This window comes from Gamsiella multidivaricata (genome assembly GCF_025024155.1).
Source record: "Gamsiella multidivaricata strain RSA 2152 chromosome Unknown BC939scaffold_34, whole genome shotgun sequence".
Taxonomy (NCBI): domain Eukaryota; kingdom Fungi; phylum Mortierellomycota; class Mortierellomycetes; order Mortierellales; family Mortierellaceae; genus Gamsiella; species Gamsiella multidivaricata.
This window is the reverse complement of record NW_026251742.1, coordinates 153507-173693: the sequence shown is the minus strand read 5'-3', so window position 1 is coordinate 173693 and position 20187 is coordinate 153507. Positions and strand designations below refer to the sequence as shown.

The 20187-nt window shown below is 48.5% G+C and overlaps 5 protein-coding genes across 5 annotated transcripts; 2 read left to right on the top strand and 3 right to left on the bottom strand.

Annotated features, from left to right (window-relative positions):
- The first annotated feature begins 110 nt into the window (after nt 1-110).
- On the top strand, nt 111-4003 carry BC939DRAFT_452150 (uncharacterized protein). The gene is made up of 5 exons (XM_051555769.1): nt 111-1487; nt 1597-1679; nt 1798-2260; nt 2360-2707; nt 2823-4003. The coding sequence occupies exons 1-5, from the start codon at nt 206-208 to the stop codon at nt 3902-3904; spliced, it is 3258 nt and encodes a 1085-aa protein (XP_051412003.1). The 5' UTR covers nt 111-205; the 3' UTR covers nt 3905-4003.
- Nucleotides 4004-4934: 931 nt separating this feature from the next.
- BC939DRAFT_452149 (uncharacterized protein) lies at nt 4935-5295 on the top strand (the record flags this gene model as incomplete). The annotated part of the gene is made up of 1 exon (XM_051555768.1): nt 4935-5295. Exon 1 carries the CDS (start codon nt 5077-5079, stop codon nt 5290-5292), a length of 216 nt encoding a protein of 71 aa, XP_051412002.1. The 5' UTR covers nt 4935-5076.
- A 5820-nt stretch (nt 5296-11115) lies between these two features.
- Nucleotides 11116-16142, bottom strand: BC939DRAFT_503372 (chromosome segregation protein sudA; the record flags this gene model as incomplete). Its single annotated transcript, XM_051560396.1, has 17 exons — nt 11116-11553; nt 11644-11943; nt 12038-12214; nt 12307-12377; nt 12471-12651; nt 12729-13749; nt 13836-14153; nt 14242-14609; nt 14696-14871; nt 14973-15090; nt 15177-15255; nt 15352-15431; nt 15514-15585; nt 15677-15744; nt 15832-15870; nt 15962-16037; nt 16128-16142. The coding sequence occupies 17 exons, from the start codon at nt 16140-16142 to the stop codon at nt 11116-11118; spliced, it is 3597 nt and encodes a 1198-aa protein (XP_051412001.1).
- Nucleotides 16143-16299: 157 nt separating this feature from the next.
- Nucleotides 16300-18396, bottom strand: BC939DRAFT_503371 (autophagy-related protein 17; the record flags this gene model as incomplete). Its single annotated transcript, XM_051560395.1, has 9 exons — nt 16300-16437; nt 16535-16611; nt 16728-16831; nt 16925-17116; nt 17209-17287; nt 17376-17410; nt 17512-17942; nt 18048-18110; nt 18208-18396. 9 exons carry the CDS (start codon nt 18394-18396, stop codon nt 16300-16302), a joined length of 1308 nt encoding a protein of 435 aa, XP_051412000.1.
- BC939DRAFT_166696 (uncharacterized protein) lies at nt 18299-19913 on the bottom strand. The gene is made up of 5 exons (XM_051550329.1): nt 19669-19913; nt 19553-19577; nt 19366-19462; nt 19202-19285; nt 18299-19109 (listed from the first exon to the last, which is right to left on the bottom strand). Exons 1-5 carry the CDS (start codon nt 19784-19786, stop codon nt 18552-18554), a joined length of 882 nt encoding a protein of 293 aa, XP_051411999.1. The 5' UTR covers nt 19787-19913; the 3' UTR covers nt 18299-18551.
- Nucleotides 19914-20187: the final 274 nt, after the last annotated feature.

The window sequence follows — 20187 nt, the reverse complement described above, 5'->3', positions numbered from 1 at the left end:
TTTTTGTTTTGAAAAAGAGGCTCCTGTGACGTTCATAACTTCGCTCCTTAAGCGGGTCTGGATGTGGTCATGCCCCAGGCAAGAGGCAGGAAACGCGTTCGCCAGGCATGACCATATCGCTCTTTGGCTCAAGAAGACTACCAGCAACAGCACCGGGACATAACCTGATATACTTCAACACATACTTTATTCCATCGACAATCACATGTCCCATCAGCAACACCGCCACCAACAACAACAACAGCAGCAGCAGCCCGATCCTCATCTAGGAATTCACGACAGGCAGCACCCTATACCCCAGATGGCTGCAGGTGCCCCAGTAGAGGTCGGCCCCACCTCAGCCAGCAACCAATACACGAATACCGGTAACAGCATTAATGCATATGGCGATGCCTCTACCAGTCTAAAAGTGCCCACGGATCCCCTGTCAACCAGCAGGCCCGAGTCTCCAGTGAACAGGAAGAGGGCCGACGACGACTCGCTCTCGGGACAGGGCCATCGTCACGAGGATGGCTCCCACAGTGGAAACTCGTTGCCACCAACGAAAAAGTCCAAGACATCGCCTCCTCTGGCACCTAGCACCAACATTTATAGCAGCAACAGCGGCCATTCTCTCTCGGATTACAGGACCTCCCGGGAGACTATCGACGACGCGCTCTCGCCTCAGACCTCGCCCATCCTGGAACCGCTCGTGCCGCTGTCGACGTCCATGAGCGAAAAGAGATATTCGCCAGTGGCGGAGAACCCAACTCAGTCCAAGGCACGCAAGTTGGATGACGATCGACCCTTGTCTCCGCCGTTTCGAGTAGGTTCACCCCCATTCAGAACCGGCTCTCCAACTTTTCGAGCAACCTCGCCTTCGTTTGGTCGAAGCGCGACTGCCATCCTCGACAGCCTGTCCAAGCCAGGGGAAAATTCACTCGGTAACTTGAACCTGGGCACACCTATCATTGGAAGAACACCCGTAGGGGAGCGAGTGATGGGTGTGATTACCAGTCAGCCAAATTCGCGCCAGGCGAGCCCCGATCCACGCCCAACGCCAGGAGCTATGGAGACAGGTCGACTTTCAGATGCAAGAGAAGGTGCACAAGGAGTGGACAGAGATCTGAACAACACCACATTCCGCCTCGACGAAAACATGCCTGGCGAGGATGCAGCGAGGACAAGTCGGGAGCCTAGCCCCGCTGGAGCGATGCCCATTTCTGATGACGATATTCACCACGACTATGATCAAGAAGAGGACGATCCAATACGGTCGCTTGCAGAGGAGCCCATGCATCCTATTGAGGGGCCATTTTCGTACAGCTCTGACACCGGCAGCGATTATGGCGACGACTCGTTGGACGAAATCGACGTCGAGGGTATGGGGATGCTCGACTCGGATTCGGACTCAGAAGACACTCCATATCAGGATCCAGACCCTATGTGCCTCGATCGTTTATCAGAGGAGGAAACGGATATCATTCTTGAGGAGGCCAGGATGCATGGTAACAGCCTTGCTATTTGTTCAACCAATTGAGCTAATACCACCATAGAGAACTGTATTTTTGTTTTCAGCATGAAGATTGATCCCAAAGCACCCGCCATCTCTACTAGGTATTTCATATGTCATTCGAAAGTACATTTTATCGGGACTCATCACGACCAAGAAGATGCTGCTCATGACCATTCCTGAGAAGGCAAGTCTCTGTTGCGAATCATGTTTATTTTCGGTGACAATAGGCGGCCATCAAAGCTTGGTTTGCAGACTCGTGGACTAAATGAGTATGCCTTGATCGCGCGACTTTGAAACTGCAGATTGAAATACCTGAGACTGTGACGGAGAGCCAGTTAATCAGGACAATATCAGCGCAGCTCAAGAGGATTTTGCGGAGGCGCAAGCGACTGCAGCACATTCACTCGCTGGAGCATGTGGTTAAGCTGTTGAAGACCTCGAAACGAATTATGGTCCTCACTGGTGCCGGTGTCTCTGTCTCGTGTGGCATCCCTGATTTCCGATCTGAGGACGGTATATACTCGAGGCTCTCGGAATTCCAGTTGGATGACCCTCAACAGATGTTTGATCTTGGCTTCTTCCGAGAGAGGCCTGAGATCTTTTATTCATTCGCCCGCGAGATCTTTCCGAGCAATTTCACGCCGAGTCCGAGCCATTATTTCATAAAATTGCTTGAGGACCAGGACAAGTTACTCCGGAATTACACACAGAACATTGATACGCTAGAACAGAAGGCCGGAATCCGCAAGGTGTTGCAGTGCCATGGTATGTGGATTTTTTTTCTGTGTCCATCCTTTTCTGATGCAATACAAACGTCTTTTAAGCTACTTTTAATAACAATGCTTTACTTCCCTGGAACAATAGGATCATTTGCGACAGCGAGCTGTGTGCGCTGCGGACATCAGGTTCCAGGAGATGATATCAAGGAGCAGATCTTCAAGCAAGAAGTCGCCTATTGCAAAGCCTGCAAAACACCCAGTCCACCGCCCAAAGCCAAAAAGCGATCCAAGTCGAGATACCATTCATCAGACGAGGATGAATCGGACGATGACGACGACATAAATAGGGCGCTGATGAAGCCAGACATTGTGTTTTTTGGAGAAAAACTCCCGGCGGAGTTCCACAAATCTTTGAAAGAGGATCGGAAGGAGGTCGATCTGTTAATCGTGATTGGAAGCAGCCTAAAAGTGGCGCCGGTCAGCGATATTATGCGTAAGTGCGCCTCGAGAATGGGTTTTGCTTCACTATGGTGCAATTAACGGAGCATGAATTGACATTTACTGTTTGTTGTTTCTATTTGATTTGGGGGACTATTTTACGTTTCTAGACGAACTGCCCAACTCAGTGCCACAGATCTTGATTAACCGTACACCAAACCGACAGATGGAGTTTGACGTCCAGCTTCTCGGTAATTGCGACGCGATCGTGGCAGAACTTTGTCGCATGGCTGGATGGGAACTGAGGCATGAGAAACTACCTGGTGGCACCTCTGCTGTTCCTGATATGGAAAAGAACACCAACAGTGACGGGTCTGGTGTTGGAGGCAGGGCTGCGTGGTCTTTCATAGAACCGAATACCTACCTTTTTGAGGGCGCTGATCTGGAGGAGATAAATTTTGAACTGATTCAGGAGCGGAACCGACAGAGGGTTCAAGATGAGATTGACGACGATGCTCCTGTGGAGAACGATGAGAGTTCAGACGAAGAAGAGCTTGATGTCGAGGACATGGAGGGCTTGGCAGGAGATCCCCCTCAGCGACGACTTTTATCTCAGAGTGGCCGAGCAGCCAGCACGGGTCCGATGGATGAGGATGTGGTGGAGGATGAGCAAGAATCTGATAGCGGCAGCGAGCATAGTCAAGATACTATCAAGGGTACTGGTGGCGCGATGGCAGCGGGAGCAAGCTCGTCTGTTAGCCCACGTATCCAGCCCATCGGATTCGCGACGGGAACGACTGAACCGCGATCTGGAAGCATCACTGAGATTCACCAAGGTGTCATCCCTGCTGCCAAGGCAGAGGCCGCGACCTTGTCGTCTTCATCTCTACTGCCCAGTTTGCACTCACCGACATTCGGAGGGATCGATTCCAGGCAATCACACTCTCAGGCGGCACAAGACGAGGATGATGAAGAAGAGGCCAAGATCCGGGTGATGTTTACGGAAAAAATGCCAAAGGATTTGGGAGAGGAGGACGGCGATATGCTTGGACATGGTCCCAGCAGACGGCCGAGCGAAGACCTGATGCCCATTACCGAGGACACACAGCTGGAAATTGACGATGATGAGGGGAGATCTACTGCGAAGGATGATATCGACTTGGGGGGACCTTTAGAGCAGACAGCTCTCGCGAGTACCTCATCAAGTAGACAGACGACGGGGCCTACAAATGCTAGTCTAGAAGAATCATGATACGGCAACACATATGTATATATGTTTTTAAACACTTCCTATTTGTCACATTCTATTGCTTACAATACCCTTCGAATCTTTATTGAAACCTTGTTGGATATGAATGTATGAATGAATAAATGTGTGAATGTTTGGATGAGTGAATGATTAATTTTGCATGACGGAAGGGGCATTTGATAAGATGGAGGACATTGTCTTCAAGCGCGCCGTTGTCTCCTTGCACGATTGTATTCGCCTTGGTAAGGACAGTTTCGCTTGCACAAGTGGAGCAGACCTTTTGGATATCCTTCAGAATCCTCCGTGGAACTTGCTTCGTCTTTGTTGAATTGGTAAAGCGGCAGAGATCTGCGGTTTGGACGCGTCGAATGAGCACCAGCATTATGTCCACTACGGCCATTGTGGCCAGTGCGAGGGACGGCGGCAGTGTGCATCTGGGCGGAGTGCTTGGACAAGTCTCCGTTGTCCTGAGTCGCGTTACTTGTGGGAGATTCGACCGGTATTGCAGGGCTCGGATGGATGAGGCCCGAATCGGTCCCGGATGCGACTCCAGCCCCGGTTGCAGATGTAGCCGGGATCACTCCGACACTGGGTCCGAATGTGCCGCTTGCCTCCGTCCGAATGATATCGATCGTACAGGGATGGGTTATATTCGCCGTGGTTTGAGGAGGTGCAAGGTCGAGCGAAGCGAAGGGGGACTGTTGCGCGTAGAGACTTGTGAAGCTGTTGTCGGGACCGAGGCCCGGTCCGGCTGGGAAGCCTACCTGAAACTGGCCTGGAGCCATGTTCGTGGTTGTGTAGATGGCCTGGCCATACTGCTGCTGAAGTTGCTGCATCTGCAGCTGCTGCAATTGGATTTGCATCTGTAGCTGGATTAGCTGTTGCTGTTGATCTTGTTGTTGCTGCTGCTGCTGCTGGTACAATGGGACGCTCTCATGCAAAGTCGCCTCGTTGCCCGAGACTGAACCGTCTCCGATAGGATGCTGCTGCACGGACTCGCCACTAGCAGCGATAACCGTAGCAGTTGCCACCTCACCCACCTCACCCACCTCGCCATTCTTCTTGTACTTCTTCTCAGCGGATCTGGCCCGTTTTACTTGATCGGACTTCTGCTTCCTGGCAACCTTGGCAGCCTGTCTCTCGGCCTCCCTCTGAAGCTTGACCTCCATCGGCGGATGTTGCTCTCGCTTGTGACGCAGAAGATCGTGGTTGCGTTTGTAACGCTTAACTTCCATGGGCGGAGCGACGGCGCCAGGCCAGGCTGGCGGAGGTGCTGGACGGGGGACCACTCCATCGTACGAGCAGATATCGCACCAGTAGGGCTTTTCCTCTCGGTGAGAGACCATGTGCGACTTGAGGAGTCCCAACGAGGCAAAGGAACGTGTGCATGAAGGGATCTTGCATTTGATAGGATAATTGCCGTAAGACTGATGGTTGTTCGACGCTCTAGGAGGTGGAGTAGCGGAGAGCTGTGTTGCTGCCTCGGCTGAGAGTGATGAAGACGCGACGGAGGCGGAGCGCGTAGAATCGGAATGACGAGATTCAAAGGCGGCTTCGGGCGTGGCAGAACGGCGGGAGTTGTTGCAGTCGGACTCGATTTGAGAATTGGAGTCGGATGAGGACGGACTATTCAAGGCAGCAGTAGCATCTGGAACAGCAGTGAGCGGATCTGATCTGTGCCCCGGCAAAGTCTTGCCGCCTATTTTTTTTTTTTTGGTTGAGTAAAGAAAATGAAAAGTCGATTGTTAGTTACATGTATCCTTCGTTCCACATCCCAAGGAAGAACGGGTTGTATGGGGTACAAAGAAAGCACCTTCTTACTAAAGCTCATGTATGGGTGATTGCGCGCAGCTTTCTCCCTGCGATGCACTAGAGTGTTCGGATTCAAGTTAGGAGGCGTCGGAGGCGTCAATGGCCTCGGCTCTGCGGCCTGAGCATCAGTACCCTGCGGCAGCATAACTATCCAAAAACAGAAAACGAAAAAAATGCGTTCAGAGTTGAGTCTAAAATCTTCCCAAAGCGCAGTACGCGAAATCAACAGCAAAGGAAGCTTACCAATCTGCGGAAAGATCATTTGCGGTTGTCGCTGCTGCACACGTCCTGCCATGGATGACATCATATTGCAGACTCCCTCTTCCTTGACTCTCAGGTCGGATACGTCGTTCGCAATCCCGCTGCTTTGGTGTACTTGATTACCGCTCGCCAGTTGCATGGACTGCAACTGCAGCTGTTGGTAACGCAGCTGTTGCTGAAGATGAGAATCTATGGGGGTCGAGGCAAGAGTGACCGGACCGTGCGCCTGCGCATGGACAATGCTGTTATGTTCCCCGCCGTGATGCACGATCGCATTGGCGTTCCTGAGCGCGCTCTCAACAAATGACGACGATGCTTGGCTCCTGATACTGACGCTGCTACTACGGCTGCTGCGGCTGCCGTTATCGCCGTCGTTGGTAGGGTTTTCAGCGCCTTGTCGGACACTCAGATGCTGCTCGGAGCTGGAGTCTTCTTGCTTAATGTCAACAGGACTCCAAGCCTGAGGTCCCGCGTTAACGCGGGACTCCGCCTGAACTGGTTCTGCGGCTTGCTGCTCGGTAATCTCAGACAGCTGTGGGAAGTCCGTCGTTGTATCAGCTTGCTGCTGGTGTGGCTGTAGCTGTGGCCGCGAGTAGTGTTCGTAAACCGCTTGCATCTGCTGTTGTAGATGCTCATTGACCTGGAGGAGACAAAGGGACTGTTGCTCGTCGTCTGGCTGCTGTTCAATGCTGGCTAGGGACATGTTACGCAGAGGAGTTATCGGCCCTCTGGTGGATGGGGCGGACGACTCATCCGCCGGGCGAGGTGTCCCCGTGGAAAATTCGGGCGCATGGGTCTCATTGGCCTGCTCGGTGCTGCCCGACGTATTCGAATCTTCGAAGTGAGACAGAACAGGGGCGATCATAGCTATATCGCCTGTAGTCCCGGCGTGGTCGTGTTCAAAGCTGCTATTGCTATAACCCAGCTCAATGTTACCGAGATCTTGCTGCCCGTTATAGAGGCTGGTTTGGTCGAAATACACCATTCCGGAAGAAAGAACCTGTTCACTGCTTAGGCTGCCATTGACACCATCAAAATGAGCGTTGTTCTTGTACGCAAGCGTACTACTAGAGAGCGACATCTGTGCGGCAAGGCTCGCGTGGTGATTAAAGGAATTGCTCACAGAGATGCTACTCGAATTGGTATCAAAGTGGGCTTCAGTATGGCTCAAAATTGCCTGATCGGACAGACTATCGCCTTGCTGACGCTGCTGATACTGTCCTGTGTGTTGCTCGGTGGACACGTCTGAGGTCTGATTCGTAAACTCGGACATGACTGATCGATTGAAGGAAGAGGGAGATGTCGTTGCGAGGAAAAGGCAATCAGGTAAAAAGAGCAGCAGAGAGGTAGAAAAAAAAAATAGAGAAAGAGCAAGGTGAAAAGCGCGTGTTTAAAAAGTGTTAAAGCTGTTTTTAGCTGTGCGATTAAGCCTTGCTTTCAGGGCCAGCTCTTTTCATATCCTTTTATACGCATTAGTGTGTGTTCCTTACAGTGATCCCACGTATCCTGCGGGACGATGCCGTTTGACGTCGAGAATGTCGAATTGTGGTATCCAAGGCACTTGTCGATCAAAATTCCGATGTTGGGTCCACTGATCTCCAAATCGGTAGAGTGATCCGCTTGGAATCTGGCACCAGCATTGATCCCCATGGCTTGTTCGAGAGATCGGGTATGGTCACCACTGGCAGAAGATAGTGCCACAGTTCTTTGCTGATAGTTCTGTTCTTGCTGTCCTTGCTGGATGAACGGCTCATCACCAAGGGAGGCAGATGTTGTTTGGGTATGGTTTTTAGCATACGACTTGGTCCGTGCAACATGCTGGGCAACAACAACAGATGAACCCGATGTGAGATTAATTCGTAAATCACCGCGAAACAAGTCGCGACATTGATCTTGATTCAAATCAGAAATGTGGACAGGATTTGAGTGCTCCACAGCACGAGCTAGAGCCGTGGTCGTGTGCTGAGTTAAGGTCGAACCACTGCCTGCAGTGGTCGGGATGAAGCCCAACTGTTGCTGATGATGAGTGGTCTGTGTCTGACAGACCACAGGCGTTTCGCCGGAAGAGTGCATTTCGCTAACGAAAAAAAAAAAAAGAAAAAAGAAAAAGAAAAAGCGAATCCACGGGAGGTACAAGGCGTGTTCGGAAGGAAAGACCCCACAAAAAAAAAAAAAAAAAAGGTAGGAAAAGTAAGGAAAAGAAAGGAAGCCGTCAGTACGAGACTAAGGTAGAATGGTCAGTACCCCTGTCGTTTCATGAAAGGAAAACGATAGAACTTCGAAGGGAGGAATAAATATAGCACACGGTGGACATCTTGTGTATTCCCATCACTAATTGCTGGGTATGAAAAACTAGAAAGAAAGCGACTTACTGCATCTCCGGGGATTGTTCGAGTTTGGGCGACTGAGCGTTGGCGCTGGTCAAGCTGTGATGGTTCTTAATACCAAAAGAGCTATGACAAGTCTTGTTGTCTGAAATGATATGACTATCGGGATTCATGTTTTTGTGGGGAAAGTAGAAAGGAGTCAACAGCTGTCAGAAATAATCGTTTTCTTGCAACGGGCTTTTTTTTTTTTTTTTTTTTTTTTTTTTTTTCGCTTCCTTATTTATATGTATTTTTTGTTTGCTCGTCGTAAAGGCCCCATTTTCTAGCGTTGGTCGTATGCTTAAGTACCTCTTCGCTTTGATCTACCTCACCATCGATGGAAGCATAGCGCGACAATGAAAAAATAAACAAATAAACAGACAAACAAACCATAGCTGACAAAGCCGAGGCGGACCTTGCACCAAAAAGAGAATTTACTGTCCATGCACGACAACAAAGAACGGAATGTGGAGGGACAGTGGGCTCGCGATGAAAGTGCTCAAAGATATACAAAGAAGATCTTTCAGGAACAAGAATTCTCGCCCTTCCTTGCAAATAGGCATTTACCTGGCCTTTCTTGTTCTTTGCCGAGATAAATGTTTGGCACTGTTGTCGATCGCCTTTAATTCTCGGGTGCGCCTGTTGATCAATACTAGTTAAATGAACCTGCTGCCCACACAAGTGGCTGATCTGATGGTTGAAGAAGTCTGAAAAGGAAAATAGAGTATCGTGCGGCAAGGCACACAAAGAGGAGGGGGGAGGTCGGTGCCGTTTTTTTGACGCAATGCTCGGTGGTGAAGAAAGAAAGAAAAAAAAAGAATCAAAGAGCCAGGTAGCGCGTTTTTACAACCGCCGGCGCCACTTGTCATGGTCCTGTCACACCACTCCTCTTAATGCAGCTGGGAACGATGGCCGTTTAAAATGCTTATCGGCCTTGGATAAGGTAGCGGGAGATCAGGCAGGCTGGGGCAGACAAAAAGTGTCTTCGTAGAACCATCAGTAGATAATCTTTCTAAAAGAGACCTCCAAAGACCGCTCCGGTATAAAATTATGTAGTGTGTCATGTACGCATTAAAACAGTGCTATGAACACGCCATTAGATACTGCAGTAGCATTGCGAAAAAAAGTAGCGAAAGCTAAATCCTAGCCACACGACATGCAAGCTATTCTCGCTGTGCATGTAAATTCTCTCATATCCTGTACGTCTGAGAAGTATTCTGCGCTCGATCGGATTGGTTAAATAGCGCAACAGACTGCCTCTGCCAGAGGTTCAGGCAGCCAATGATCGACCAAAAGAAGAGCAATGTTCCCATGATGTAGGGTTGAGATGCCATGGAATAACGTGGTACTATGGTGAGGAGAAACCTCTATCGTTGAACATTAGTGGTCGCGGATAAATGGCGATCCTTTGTACTCTAGCTTTCTTTGACACGGACCTTGTGGTCTAGATTCCAGAGAGCGGCCATTCTTGGGAGCCACACGAGGACACACATCATACTTAAATGCCTGATCGTGACATTCTTCGAAGCCAGGTTTGGACGTCCGTGGGTACAAGTGCAATTTTCAAGTCAATCAATCTATAGAAACAGAAGAATAGACTTGCCACATTATCTCGGCTACTTGAATGGGCGCTCAGCATACATAAGGTTCGCCGTATTCTGGGCGCAGTCGAATGTTTCGAAGATTTCCTTTTTTGGAATCGGTGCCTGCAAACCGTTGCCGTCTACCTTTCTGAGCGCACTGCAATACATAACGCGTTATTCCATTGCCATTTGTAATGATCCTCGGCCGTGGGGCCACTGTATGGCGAGACAATCCATTCGGAGGACAACTAACTGCACAAGGGCTCTTGAGTTTTAAGGTATTTTCTGGTGGGTTAGGGCAATAATCGAGGACGCGAAAGGTGATGGAAGGGTTGAATGGGGTGGCGGAGAAGGAAAGAGCTGCAAGAGTGGAGAGGTGGAGCTGAAGCAGGATGCGGATGTGATGGAGGGAGGAAGGAATGGGCTCGAGGCTGAAATATGGATTCTGGATTCTGGATTCTGGTACCAGTGCTGTATCCCAGCACAGTCCGCGTTGCAGAGGAGTCAGGGAAAAAAAAAACTGATTGAGAGCAAGAGTGGAGGAGTGGAAGAAAGACCAAGTTGATACTTAGTATAGCAGCAGCAAAAACAGTGCGCATCAAACATAACTTGTAGACATCTGCATCGCTTCCCTAGACGTGTTCCGGGCCTTGTACTCAATGAACTTGCGGCTGTCTTAATTGACCGGCGGATGTGGTAGGCTGAAGGAGCAATTTGGTCTTCGCTATAAAAGAAGTGTCGACAAGAAAAATAACGTCGCAGATATACAGAAAATCACAGGCACCGGGCATTAGGCATCAGACATAAGGCACAGACAAAAAAAAGTGATCAGCGCCATGGGCGGTGTATCATACCTGAGAGATGCTGCTTTCTCATAGCATCGACCAATGAATGGCAGTTTGGTATGGGTGCAAAAGTGGATGCCTGTTTTTGGAGGGGCGGAGGAGAGGGAGGAAAAAAGAAGACGGCAGCCAGTGGGGCGAGTTTAAAAAATATGTGGACGCGTCGGGTTGCATTCTTAATCCAAGGGCGGATGTTTGTAGTATACAAACGCGTGCCAAGTAACTTGGTATAATAAGATGGTCAGCGTTCTCTTTTCTTCCTCTGTGTGGACCTCGTGCGCTAGAGAGCAGTCTTTCAGTTTATTGATACGTTGCCACGACGTTTTATTACTCTAGTCTAAAAGAGCCGTTCAATGAGTCCGCTCCTGCTCCACAAAGTCCAAAGCCTCCTCCTTCGTGATCGCATTGACCATTGATACCTTGTTTTGGAAGGTGACACCATAGAACTTGTCCGCATTTGTCAGCATCTCGGGTCGGAATGTTGTCGTAATAAATTGTGCATTTTCGGCGAGCGAGTGGATCATAGCGGCCACGGCAGTACGATGTGCCGCATCTAGGTTGGCATCGATTTCGTCAAACAAATAGAACGGTGCAGGATCACACTGCTGGATGGCAAAGATGAGCGTTAATGCCACAAGCGATTTTTGGCCTCCTGAGAGCTGTTGCATGCGGAGACCCTCGTTCATTTTGCTGTTGAACGACACCTGAATCGCTATGCCTGTGTAGTTATCGATCGCAGAGGCCTCGTGACCCTGATCTTCATCCTCATCCTCATCAACGTCAGGCGCCTGTTGATAAAAATAGGAAATGCAAATTAATACCTTGACACATTGTAGTGACCCTTGAATATCGGCATTGTAACTCAGCATTATGCGTACCGTCTGATCCATCTTGCGCTGCATAATCAGCCGACCGCGACCCGCAGGGACAAGTTTCAGGAACACCTCTGAAAAGTTCTTCGCCACTTGTTTGAACGTACGCTCAATGGCCTCATCCTTTCGCTGGTCCAAGGTTTGGATCAGTTCGCGAATTGCAGCTTCTGAGGCGTCCAACTCGTCCTTCCGCTGGTTCAATGAATCACGTTGCTTTGTAAAATTGCTGTACTGCTCAAAGGCCTTCTTGTTGACGTGGCTGTACTTTTTCAGCTCCTCATTCACCCTGTGAATTTGCTTCAGCAACTATTCCAGGAAATAAGCCAGAATGAAACGAGTTATTCAAGCACAATCCCTCCATAAGATCTATGCTGGTAACAAGGCAAGACAACCGACATACCCTCTCAGAAGGAGTACTCTTGTATTTCTCAAAAGCTTCCTCAGGAAGCACACCAAGATCGCGAATGTTCTTGGTGCAGTCTTCCTTCTTGCGCACCAGAAGGTTTCGCCTGGAAACATATTTCTCAGCATCCTTCTGTGTCTTGCGCACTTGTCGGGAATCCTCCTGTTGGTCAGTCTGCGTCCATATAGTTAGTGAGATGTATTCAGGATTAGTCTACATTCCTGCTCACATTCGCAAAGATCACATATATTCCATGCTGTCCTTACCTTAAGCTTCTCTAGCCTTGACTCCTTCTCTGTCAGGCCCTTTCCAGTCTCTTCGAGCTCATCGTCAATTTCTACAACAATAGATATCTGTTAGGAGACGCCAAAAGAGTGTCTTCCTAGTAGCTTTTTTTTTTTTTTTTTTTTTTATCAACATGAGTCGTTACCTTGCGTTCGGCTTGTGATTTCCTCGATCGATTTCATGACAGATTCAAGATCTCTGCGACGTTTCTCAAGGTCATCATCACTCAAGGCCGCGCTGTTCTCAATTTTGTCTCTTAATTCATCCATGCGAGGCCTCAAATTGGACCCCAGTGTAATCTCTATAATGTTTTTGCGTGTTCCAGTCTATTACGGACTCGGGCAAAGTTAGCATGTATTCGTAGATCCCAAGAACATAGACGTTCCATCATACATGGGCATACCTTCGATCTCTCTATTGCCACTGCAGAAAGACGTTCTTTCAGATCGTTTGCCTTCACATTCAATTCGTTCAAGAGTTGGTGTTCGGCAGCAGTAAGGGTCTGAGTCATATCCGACCGGAGCTCCTCGCTGAGAGCAGCCAGCTGCGCCTGTAGAAGTTTAAGATCAGCTGTAAGATTGCGGTGCGCATTCTCCTTGGTCTCACTAGCCTCTTTCAACATCGTCTCATCCTTTGTCAGGGACTTGAACTCGATCACAAGTGTCTCGCGCTTGTCAAGTAACTGTTTCCTTCGCGCATCAATCTGCTGAATCCTGTTCAACAGTCCAGTAATCCTTTGGTCAAGACTCAAAATCTCCTGTTTAACAACTTGACACCGTTCCGTAGCCACCTGATATTTCGCATTAAAGAACTTGATGCTCTTAATCGAGTGTAACCTGGAATTTCTGGTGTCCTGATATCCTCCGGTCAGAGCACCCTTGCGATCAACACGGTCTCCGTCGAGGGTAATTCCGTTCAGGTTGTAGCTTCGCGAGTAAGTGGCCGCAATCTCGAGCGTGCGACAGATCAACGCTCTACCAAAGACCTGTTCGAACGCTTTTGTAAATTTAGGATCGAACTTCAGCTTTGTGATCATAGGAATTGCATCGTTGGCCTCGGGATATGTCGAAGGGCTAGGATTCAGACGATTCAGGGGCATGAAGGTTACACGGCCTGCCTTCTCCTTGTTCAGGATCTCAAGCACTCGAGTAGCAGTGGTCTCTGTGTCAACAACAACATGGAACAGACTTGACCCTGCAGTCATATTCACAGCAACATCGTATTGGTCCTCAACATCAAAGAGCTCATAGAGAGGGCCATACACGCCATCCAGATTCAGGGCCTTTACGATTCTTCCGACAGCAGCCAGACCCGCACTAGTACTCTTGTCCATCGATGCGCCCAAGGACCTCTCGGATTTGCGATATTCCTCACGAAGGTTATTAAGAGTCGAGTCCATCTTTGCGTCTTCACGCCATAAATCCCTAAAATAGTAAAGCAGCGTGATAAGCATCATGCACGTCCGAGTATGCGTTCTCCATCGATAGCCAACCCTCTAGCGGTTCCTTACTTTCTTTGGTCGGTCAACTTATCGCGCTCAGCTTTGACCGTCGTCAACTCCTGTAAACATCCTTCAATTTCCGTCTTCCGTGCAGCCTCTTGCTCACGCACGGCCTTGATCTTTTCTTTGATCTGTGCCAACTGAGATCGCTGTGTCTGCAGTTCATTTTCGGTCAGAGTCGCCTGGGCTGTTTGTCTGTTGAAGGATTGCTGGATATCGTTCATTTCGTTGCGGATCCACTCATCGCGATGAGCTTTGGATTGGAATTGGCCGGCGCGTCCCTGTTTTGAATAAAGCGTCTCACGTTGCATCTCCACTCGCTCAAGCCTATATTTCAGAGGATAAAAACGTGTTAACAGCCCGACTCCCATTCCAGTATCTTCTGCCTCAATCTGATGATACAAATGTAACGTACTCCTCTCGAAGCTGGCGTTCTTCGGCCTCACATGCCTGGAACTCTGGGAGGACCTGGGAGAGTTCAGACTCCTTTGACTGGATCTCATCCTCAACCGCCTTCAGCTCTTCCTGATTCCGTTGCTTGCTCTCTGAGGTCATCTCGGCGTTATCCTCATGGTCCTTGATTCGGAGCTCGGTTTGTGCCTTGGTCTTGGCCTGGATCTCTAGTTCGTGGTCCAACTGTCTCTTTTCCGCAAGCAGCAGTTCGGCATGTTGCTTTTCCTTGCTGATTTCCTGCTCCAATGCCGCCAGATGAGCCTCCCTCTCCTGAAAGTCCTTTTGCTGCTGGTTTGATCCATCGAGTTCCTGCTTATGACCCTCTTCCATCTATTTTGTGAGAACCCCGTTAGACGCCTGAGGGATAAAAAAAGAAAAGAGAACAAAGAGGACAATTAAACAGAAATTCAACTTACCTCGTCCAATGCTTCATTCACGTCCTTCAGCTCACGGCTGTAAATTGTATACTCAAGGCATCTCCGACGGCGGTCATGCTCTTGATACAGCTTCAATTCCTCTTTTTCTTCCTCCAGTTCTTCCAAGCGTTGTTCAATGTACGCCAACAGCTCCTCAATGTTCTTGCGCTTTGTGTCTAATGAAGAGCATGAAAACAAGGTCCAGTGAATGGTTAAGCTGCCATGCGATGCGACTTTGCATAATTCCTTTGTTGCATAACTGTCGTGCGTACTGTACCTGTCTCCCCGATGATTTTCAAACTCTCCTGTCTCCGTTGTTCATACACCCGAGTCCCTGCGACTTCTTTTAGCAGCAAGAGCCTTTCGTGGTCCTTTGCATTAGTGAGAGAGGTGATCTAAGAATATCGTCGTTACGTATTTCGTTAGATGTCCTGTTGTATGAACGCATTCCGGGCAGCCCAGTACATTAGATATCACGTACTCTTCCTTGTGGGACGATATAGTACGGGTTCGACCTCGAGAAGCCAGCGCTCTCTAGCATGCTCATGACATCCGTCTTCCTGTAACGTAAACATGCAAAGCAATAGATATTCAATCAAGCCGTGCTGAGCCGGGGACATTTGTCGAACAAGGAGAAACAAAAGCCATTCACATACGTAGCACTCTTCTTGTCTAACGAGTACTCGTCCTTCTTGAGTCCGATGGTACGACGCATTACCAACTCATCCTTGCCAGTCTGCAATTGTAAAAATATATTATAATAAGTCTAAATTCTTCTTCATGGCAAACAGTGCACAGTTCATCACAGTCTCACTTACCGGAAACCGATTGTCGCTGTTATCAAAGATGATTTCGACGTAGGCCGACATGGTCGCTGCGCCGGATCCTTCCTAACAACGCGATTTTTGTTGTGGGTTAAGATTGGTGGCGTAAAGGGGCGACTTCCAATGTTTTTGCCACCGTGAGGTAACGGGTTCTTACATGAAGAAGAGCCTGTCGGTCCTCACGACCCATGTTTGTGTATGCATCGCTCAGGACAAAGCGAATTGCTATCAGTATCAAAGATGGATTATAGTCAGTTCTTTGAAATAGAGATCTGGACCAAACAACTTGTCTTACTCTCAAAGTCGATATACCTGCAAAAAAGTTACTCTTTCCAGAGCCATTTCGACCAACTAATACCGCAGTCAAACGGTGGGTTAGTTCTACTAAGGTACTGCCAAGTGAAGTTGCATAATTGGGCAATCCGTCGCCATTTGTTGTTACCAATAACGTTGTGTTGTGCACTGAATGGTTCGATGACGGTCTGATTCTTATAGGACTTGAAGCCTTGAATGATGATCTGTGGCCATAAGGAATGAAATGTCAGTGTTTCATCATTGTCAAGGTAGAGAAGGATATGCGTTAAAGTTGTAAATGAATAGACTTGTACCTGTTTGATGAACATGGTAGGCAAGACTCGATGAGAAGAGTGAAGATAAGCATTGTTCGTTTGGTTCATTTTTAATTTATTTTTCAGACGCGTTCTGGCCAAAAAAATAACAAACGCGCTTTAATGGACTGCTATCTAGAACCAAAGGCACTTCCAAAAAAACGTTTCGCGCTTAAATACGGCTTGCAGGTCTAAAGTTGAGTCCCTCCGAGTTGTGCAGGTGATCGTCTACGAGTTGAAGAGTAGCGCGTGTAGGCATGGGCAGGAGCCAATGTCCATGCGAGACGACTTCATATTGCACAGGTGGATCCTAAGTTGTTTGAAAAAGCAATTGACATGTTTATGTTATGATTTTCGTACTTCAGGTACGCGCATGGTTCGTACATGGTGCCCAACAAGACACTTACATCAAAAGATGGACAAAGATCTACTGGGAGAAACTTGCCATGCATCTCTGAAAAGACAGCTCGTCGGTTCATCTCATCTATTGTTTGCAAAAAGTCATTGTGAGCGCCTGATGGTACCTGTCCTCAAATGAATTTGGGGCGCTAGCTCGTAAGGTTGCCAAAAGAGACTTGCCTGCATAGCTTGCTTTCATACGGCTGACGAAATCATTGACAAGGCGTTGCTGTGCCTCGTGGGCTTGGTGTCGTCGCACGATCTCGACAGTCAGCGCGCCGTAGGAGTTGTGGAACTCCTCATACCTATGTGGCCGAGGCATCAGCGTTATTGTCAAGGCGTGTCTTTAGAGCTCTACGCATTAATTACTCTCTATGCTGCCAGCATCGAACGCGTACCATATAGCAAGACCGTTAATCTCGCTGATCAGCTTTTCTGTTGCATCGAAATCTTCCTCTAGACCTTCTGCAGATCGAAAGGCCTCAACCATCTGCACAAGTTCTGGTTCCAGAGCTTCGATCTTCTTGAAGAATACAGCTGCCTCCTGGTACGCCATTGTATAAAGGTGCTCACGGACACCTATCTCCTCACTTTGGCGAGCAGAATGAGGTGTTAGCTATTAAATGTGGTAATTCTGTGGCCCTTAAAGGTGTATTAGCAGATGAAATTTCATGGCAACTACCTCGTAGCCTGCACTAGCGCAAGCGATTCTTCCAGTTCTTCAATGATCACTAGTACTTCCGCCGTATCGCTATCCAGAACTATGCGTGTCAAAAGCAAAGATTCACTTGAGTACCAAGCTGAGCCTCCATTGAATAGATTGGACTGAAAGCAGGAGCGTGGACATACCATCTAATTCCTCCTGCATGGGCTGGATATCGGCACTACAAGGGCACAAAGAGTCATCAGGCGGAGGTTAGTGACTTGCACACATATTGAAACCAGTACCGCACAACATTTGTGATTCACATATAACTCCTTTTACGTTAGTACTTGAGCGACTTGATCATAGTGGTTTGCCAAGGAGACAAGGGATTCCGCCATGGTAGTGGTGTGCTGCTCCTGTAATAGCATTTTTTCTCTTGCAAACGACAATGCAGATTCATCCAACGTGATGGCGTTGTTAAGGTATCCTCTGAATTCTGTCCGCTGGCTGCTAAAGTATGCAACTAGTTCCTGCAATCGATCGGTAGTTGATTGGATTCGCTGTAGCCTCTCAGTCGACTCTTGCTGCAGACGCTGTAAGTTGCCCTCGTCCAAGAAATCAAAAAGAGCTGTTGACTTTGGATTATTATCTGTTGAATTGGTGTCTACTTGACGGGCCTTCTGTATCTCGGAATCGACCTCTTTGTTCCGCAGTGCACGGAGCGCATGGTCCATGCGAATAGATACGCTCTTAAGGTCTCTTTGAAGATCCTTTGCAAGGCCGCAGTATTGACATCGTGCGTTAGCAAAAGTGTAATGCATCGTCTCCTCCACTGAACATAAAGTGATTGACCAGCAAGCTGTACTATGTCATACTTTTGAGGCAGTTGATAGTTCTCCGAGCCGTGCGCGTCCCACCCGTAGCAGCGATTCGACAGTCTAGCGTGGTTTACAAAACCAGCAGCTATTAGCGTAAAGTAATCTTCTGCAATGTTACCTCCAGTGAGTAAAACACACCTAGTCGCCAGAGCAATACCGTAATCTGGATCTTTATTTGGCGAGAGACGAAGCATAGCTTCGAGCAGATCTTTTCAATTTCGTCTGAATGACTCTGGCAAGCGTCCAGTTCCTCGCGTGCCTGGCTGCACAGTTGCTCTGCCAATGACAATCCTTTTTTGGACTTTGCCATCAGCTCCAGCAGAAATGACCTTGCTGAAGCGTCCATTAAGCCAGCGCTGATTTTAAGTCTCGGATGTGGATGAGCGGTGCAAATGTGCAAAAGGCGAAAGCGATGGGTGAGGAGGGCGGAGTAAGTATGTGGGATGGAGGACAAGGACCACAAAGGACATCTTGTGTGGCTTCGTCGACCTCGCGCACGGATCATTGGGCGTGTCCGTCCAGGAATGACTCGCGCGCAGCCAAAACGTCGTCCACCCACCACGTATCTGTGCTCTCATCCCTTTTGCAGTCGATAACCCTCTGATCAGCCTCCTTGTAGTTTATATTCTCCTGCTGCATGGTGAGGCGCGTTATGGTTTCCGGAAGGAGAACATCGCTGACAAAGTGGAGACGCATTTGGTCGGAAAAACCCTTTGACACATCGCCACTCCGCTTCATGGGTGGTCCATATCCCTCTAAAACTGGCCAGTTCTGACCACCTGGTTGCGTTCGTTTGGTTGTCGCCAAGTCTGCCAGAAATTCTGAATGGAGCAGGTTGTTAATCAATTGATATTTTTCCCTGCTGAAGCTGCCAGGACCGACCCGCTGCGCAAGCGATCTTCTCGCCTTACCGCCTTTGACAAACGCCTCCAGCCGACCAGCTTCATCATGCGTGCCTGAAATAATGGCGTAAAGGGCAGGGTATATCCCTCGGACACGCAATTCCAGCTCCTTATCCTCATAATTGTCCATAATGGCAGGACGAGCCAGCTCACCCAACTAAAAGTATCGTAAGGCGTGGAAAGGCATATATAGATAAGCACCTCATGTTGTCAAGAGATCACCCGCTGTATGTGGCAATGTAAACTTACTGGGCACGTCGTGAAGCCCTTTTCGTATGTCGTATAGAATTTTTTCCGCTCAATCGACAGAGAATGCCCTGATGCATAATCGACCTGCAGTATTGAAAACATAGATAGTAAGTTGAGAATCTCTTTACTGATGCTTCCAACATAGGATGGGTCATGTCACTCGCCTTATATTTATTCGATTTGCTGTTAAAGCTCACAATGCGCCCCGGATAATAAAATCGATCGGATTGTGCTAGGACTAGTTCTCCTGGTATTGTCAAACTGAGATAGAGTAATAACCACGAGGAAAGGTCAGCATTCAGAGCGAATTCGTAAGAATCCATGTTTTCGAGTTAATATTCGTCTAGTTACCTGCTGTCTGGCAAATATGTCGCATCTGTTTTGATACTAAGTAGGAGTGCAAGCAAAGAATATAATTAGCATTGCAGACTAACTTTGTCCATGGTACATCGTCGCAGATATCTTACAGTTTTCGCTGCGCATCCGTGGTTTTCTTTCTCGAGGCATTGAGATGAGTTGCGGATGATGCGTGCGTGGTCGGAAGTTGATCGATAATGTCATCCAAGCTCGGGAGACCATCGTCATCCTTCAATTGAGCTTGACTAGCCTCCTTGATCGCAGCCTCAAAGGCTGCCGCAAGACTCACGTTTCTTCCTTCCAACTCCCGTGGCTCCTTAGATCGACGGCGAAATGGCAAAATATTTGATGTTGAGCACTCAACGGTGATGCTTCTAAGGGATGTTTATTGAGTTAGATTGCAGTTTTATAACTCGCTTGCTCCAAATTTGTATGCTGGCAAATATGATTGAGGGACACTCACTTTGGTGTTATGTTGCCAAACCTTGCAACTGTCGCGCGGTTACCCTGTGGCGGATAATGAGTTATCTACCAATTAAAAACATAGAGCGGACGATGATGAGTGTAAGATTCATCCATAGATGAAGCAATACCCTTCTATTGGTAGTACGAGCATACTTTGCCAGGCC

Bases quoted from the DNA above. Each gene is read 5' to 3' on its own strand.
- BC939DRAFT_166696 (XM_051550329.1), bottom strand. From the start codon at position 19,786: ATGACGATGGTCTCCCGAGCTTGGATGACATTATCGATCAACTTCCGA. The intron at 19,578-19,668 runs GTAAGATATCTG...GTATCAAAACAG, and splicing joins ACGGATGCGCAGCGAAAACT to ATGCGACATATTTGCCAGAC. The intron at 19,286-19,365 runs GCGAGTGACATG...TCAATACTGCAG, and splicing joins GCAAATCGAATAAATATAAG to GTCGATTATGCATCAGGGCA.
- BC939DRAFT_452150 (XM_051555769.1), top strand. From the start codon at position 206: ATGTCCCATCAGCAACACCGCCACCAACAACAACAACAGCAGCAGCAG. The intron at 1,680-1,797 runs GCAAGTCTCTGT...TTGAAACTGCAG, and splicing joins TCATGACCATTCCTGAGAAG to ATTGAAATACCTGAGACTGT. The intron at 2,261-2,359 runs GTATGTGGATTT...CTGGAACAATAG, and splicing joins CAAGGTGTTGCAGTGCCATG to GATCATTTGCGACAGCGAGC.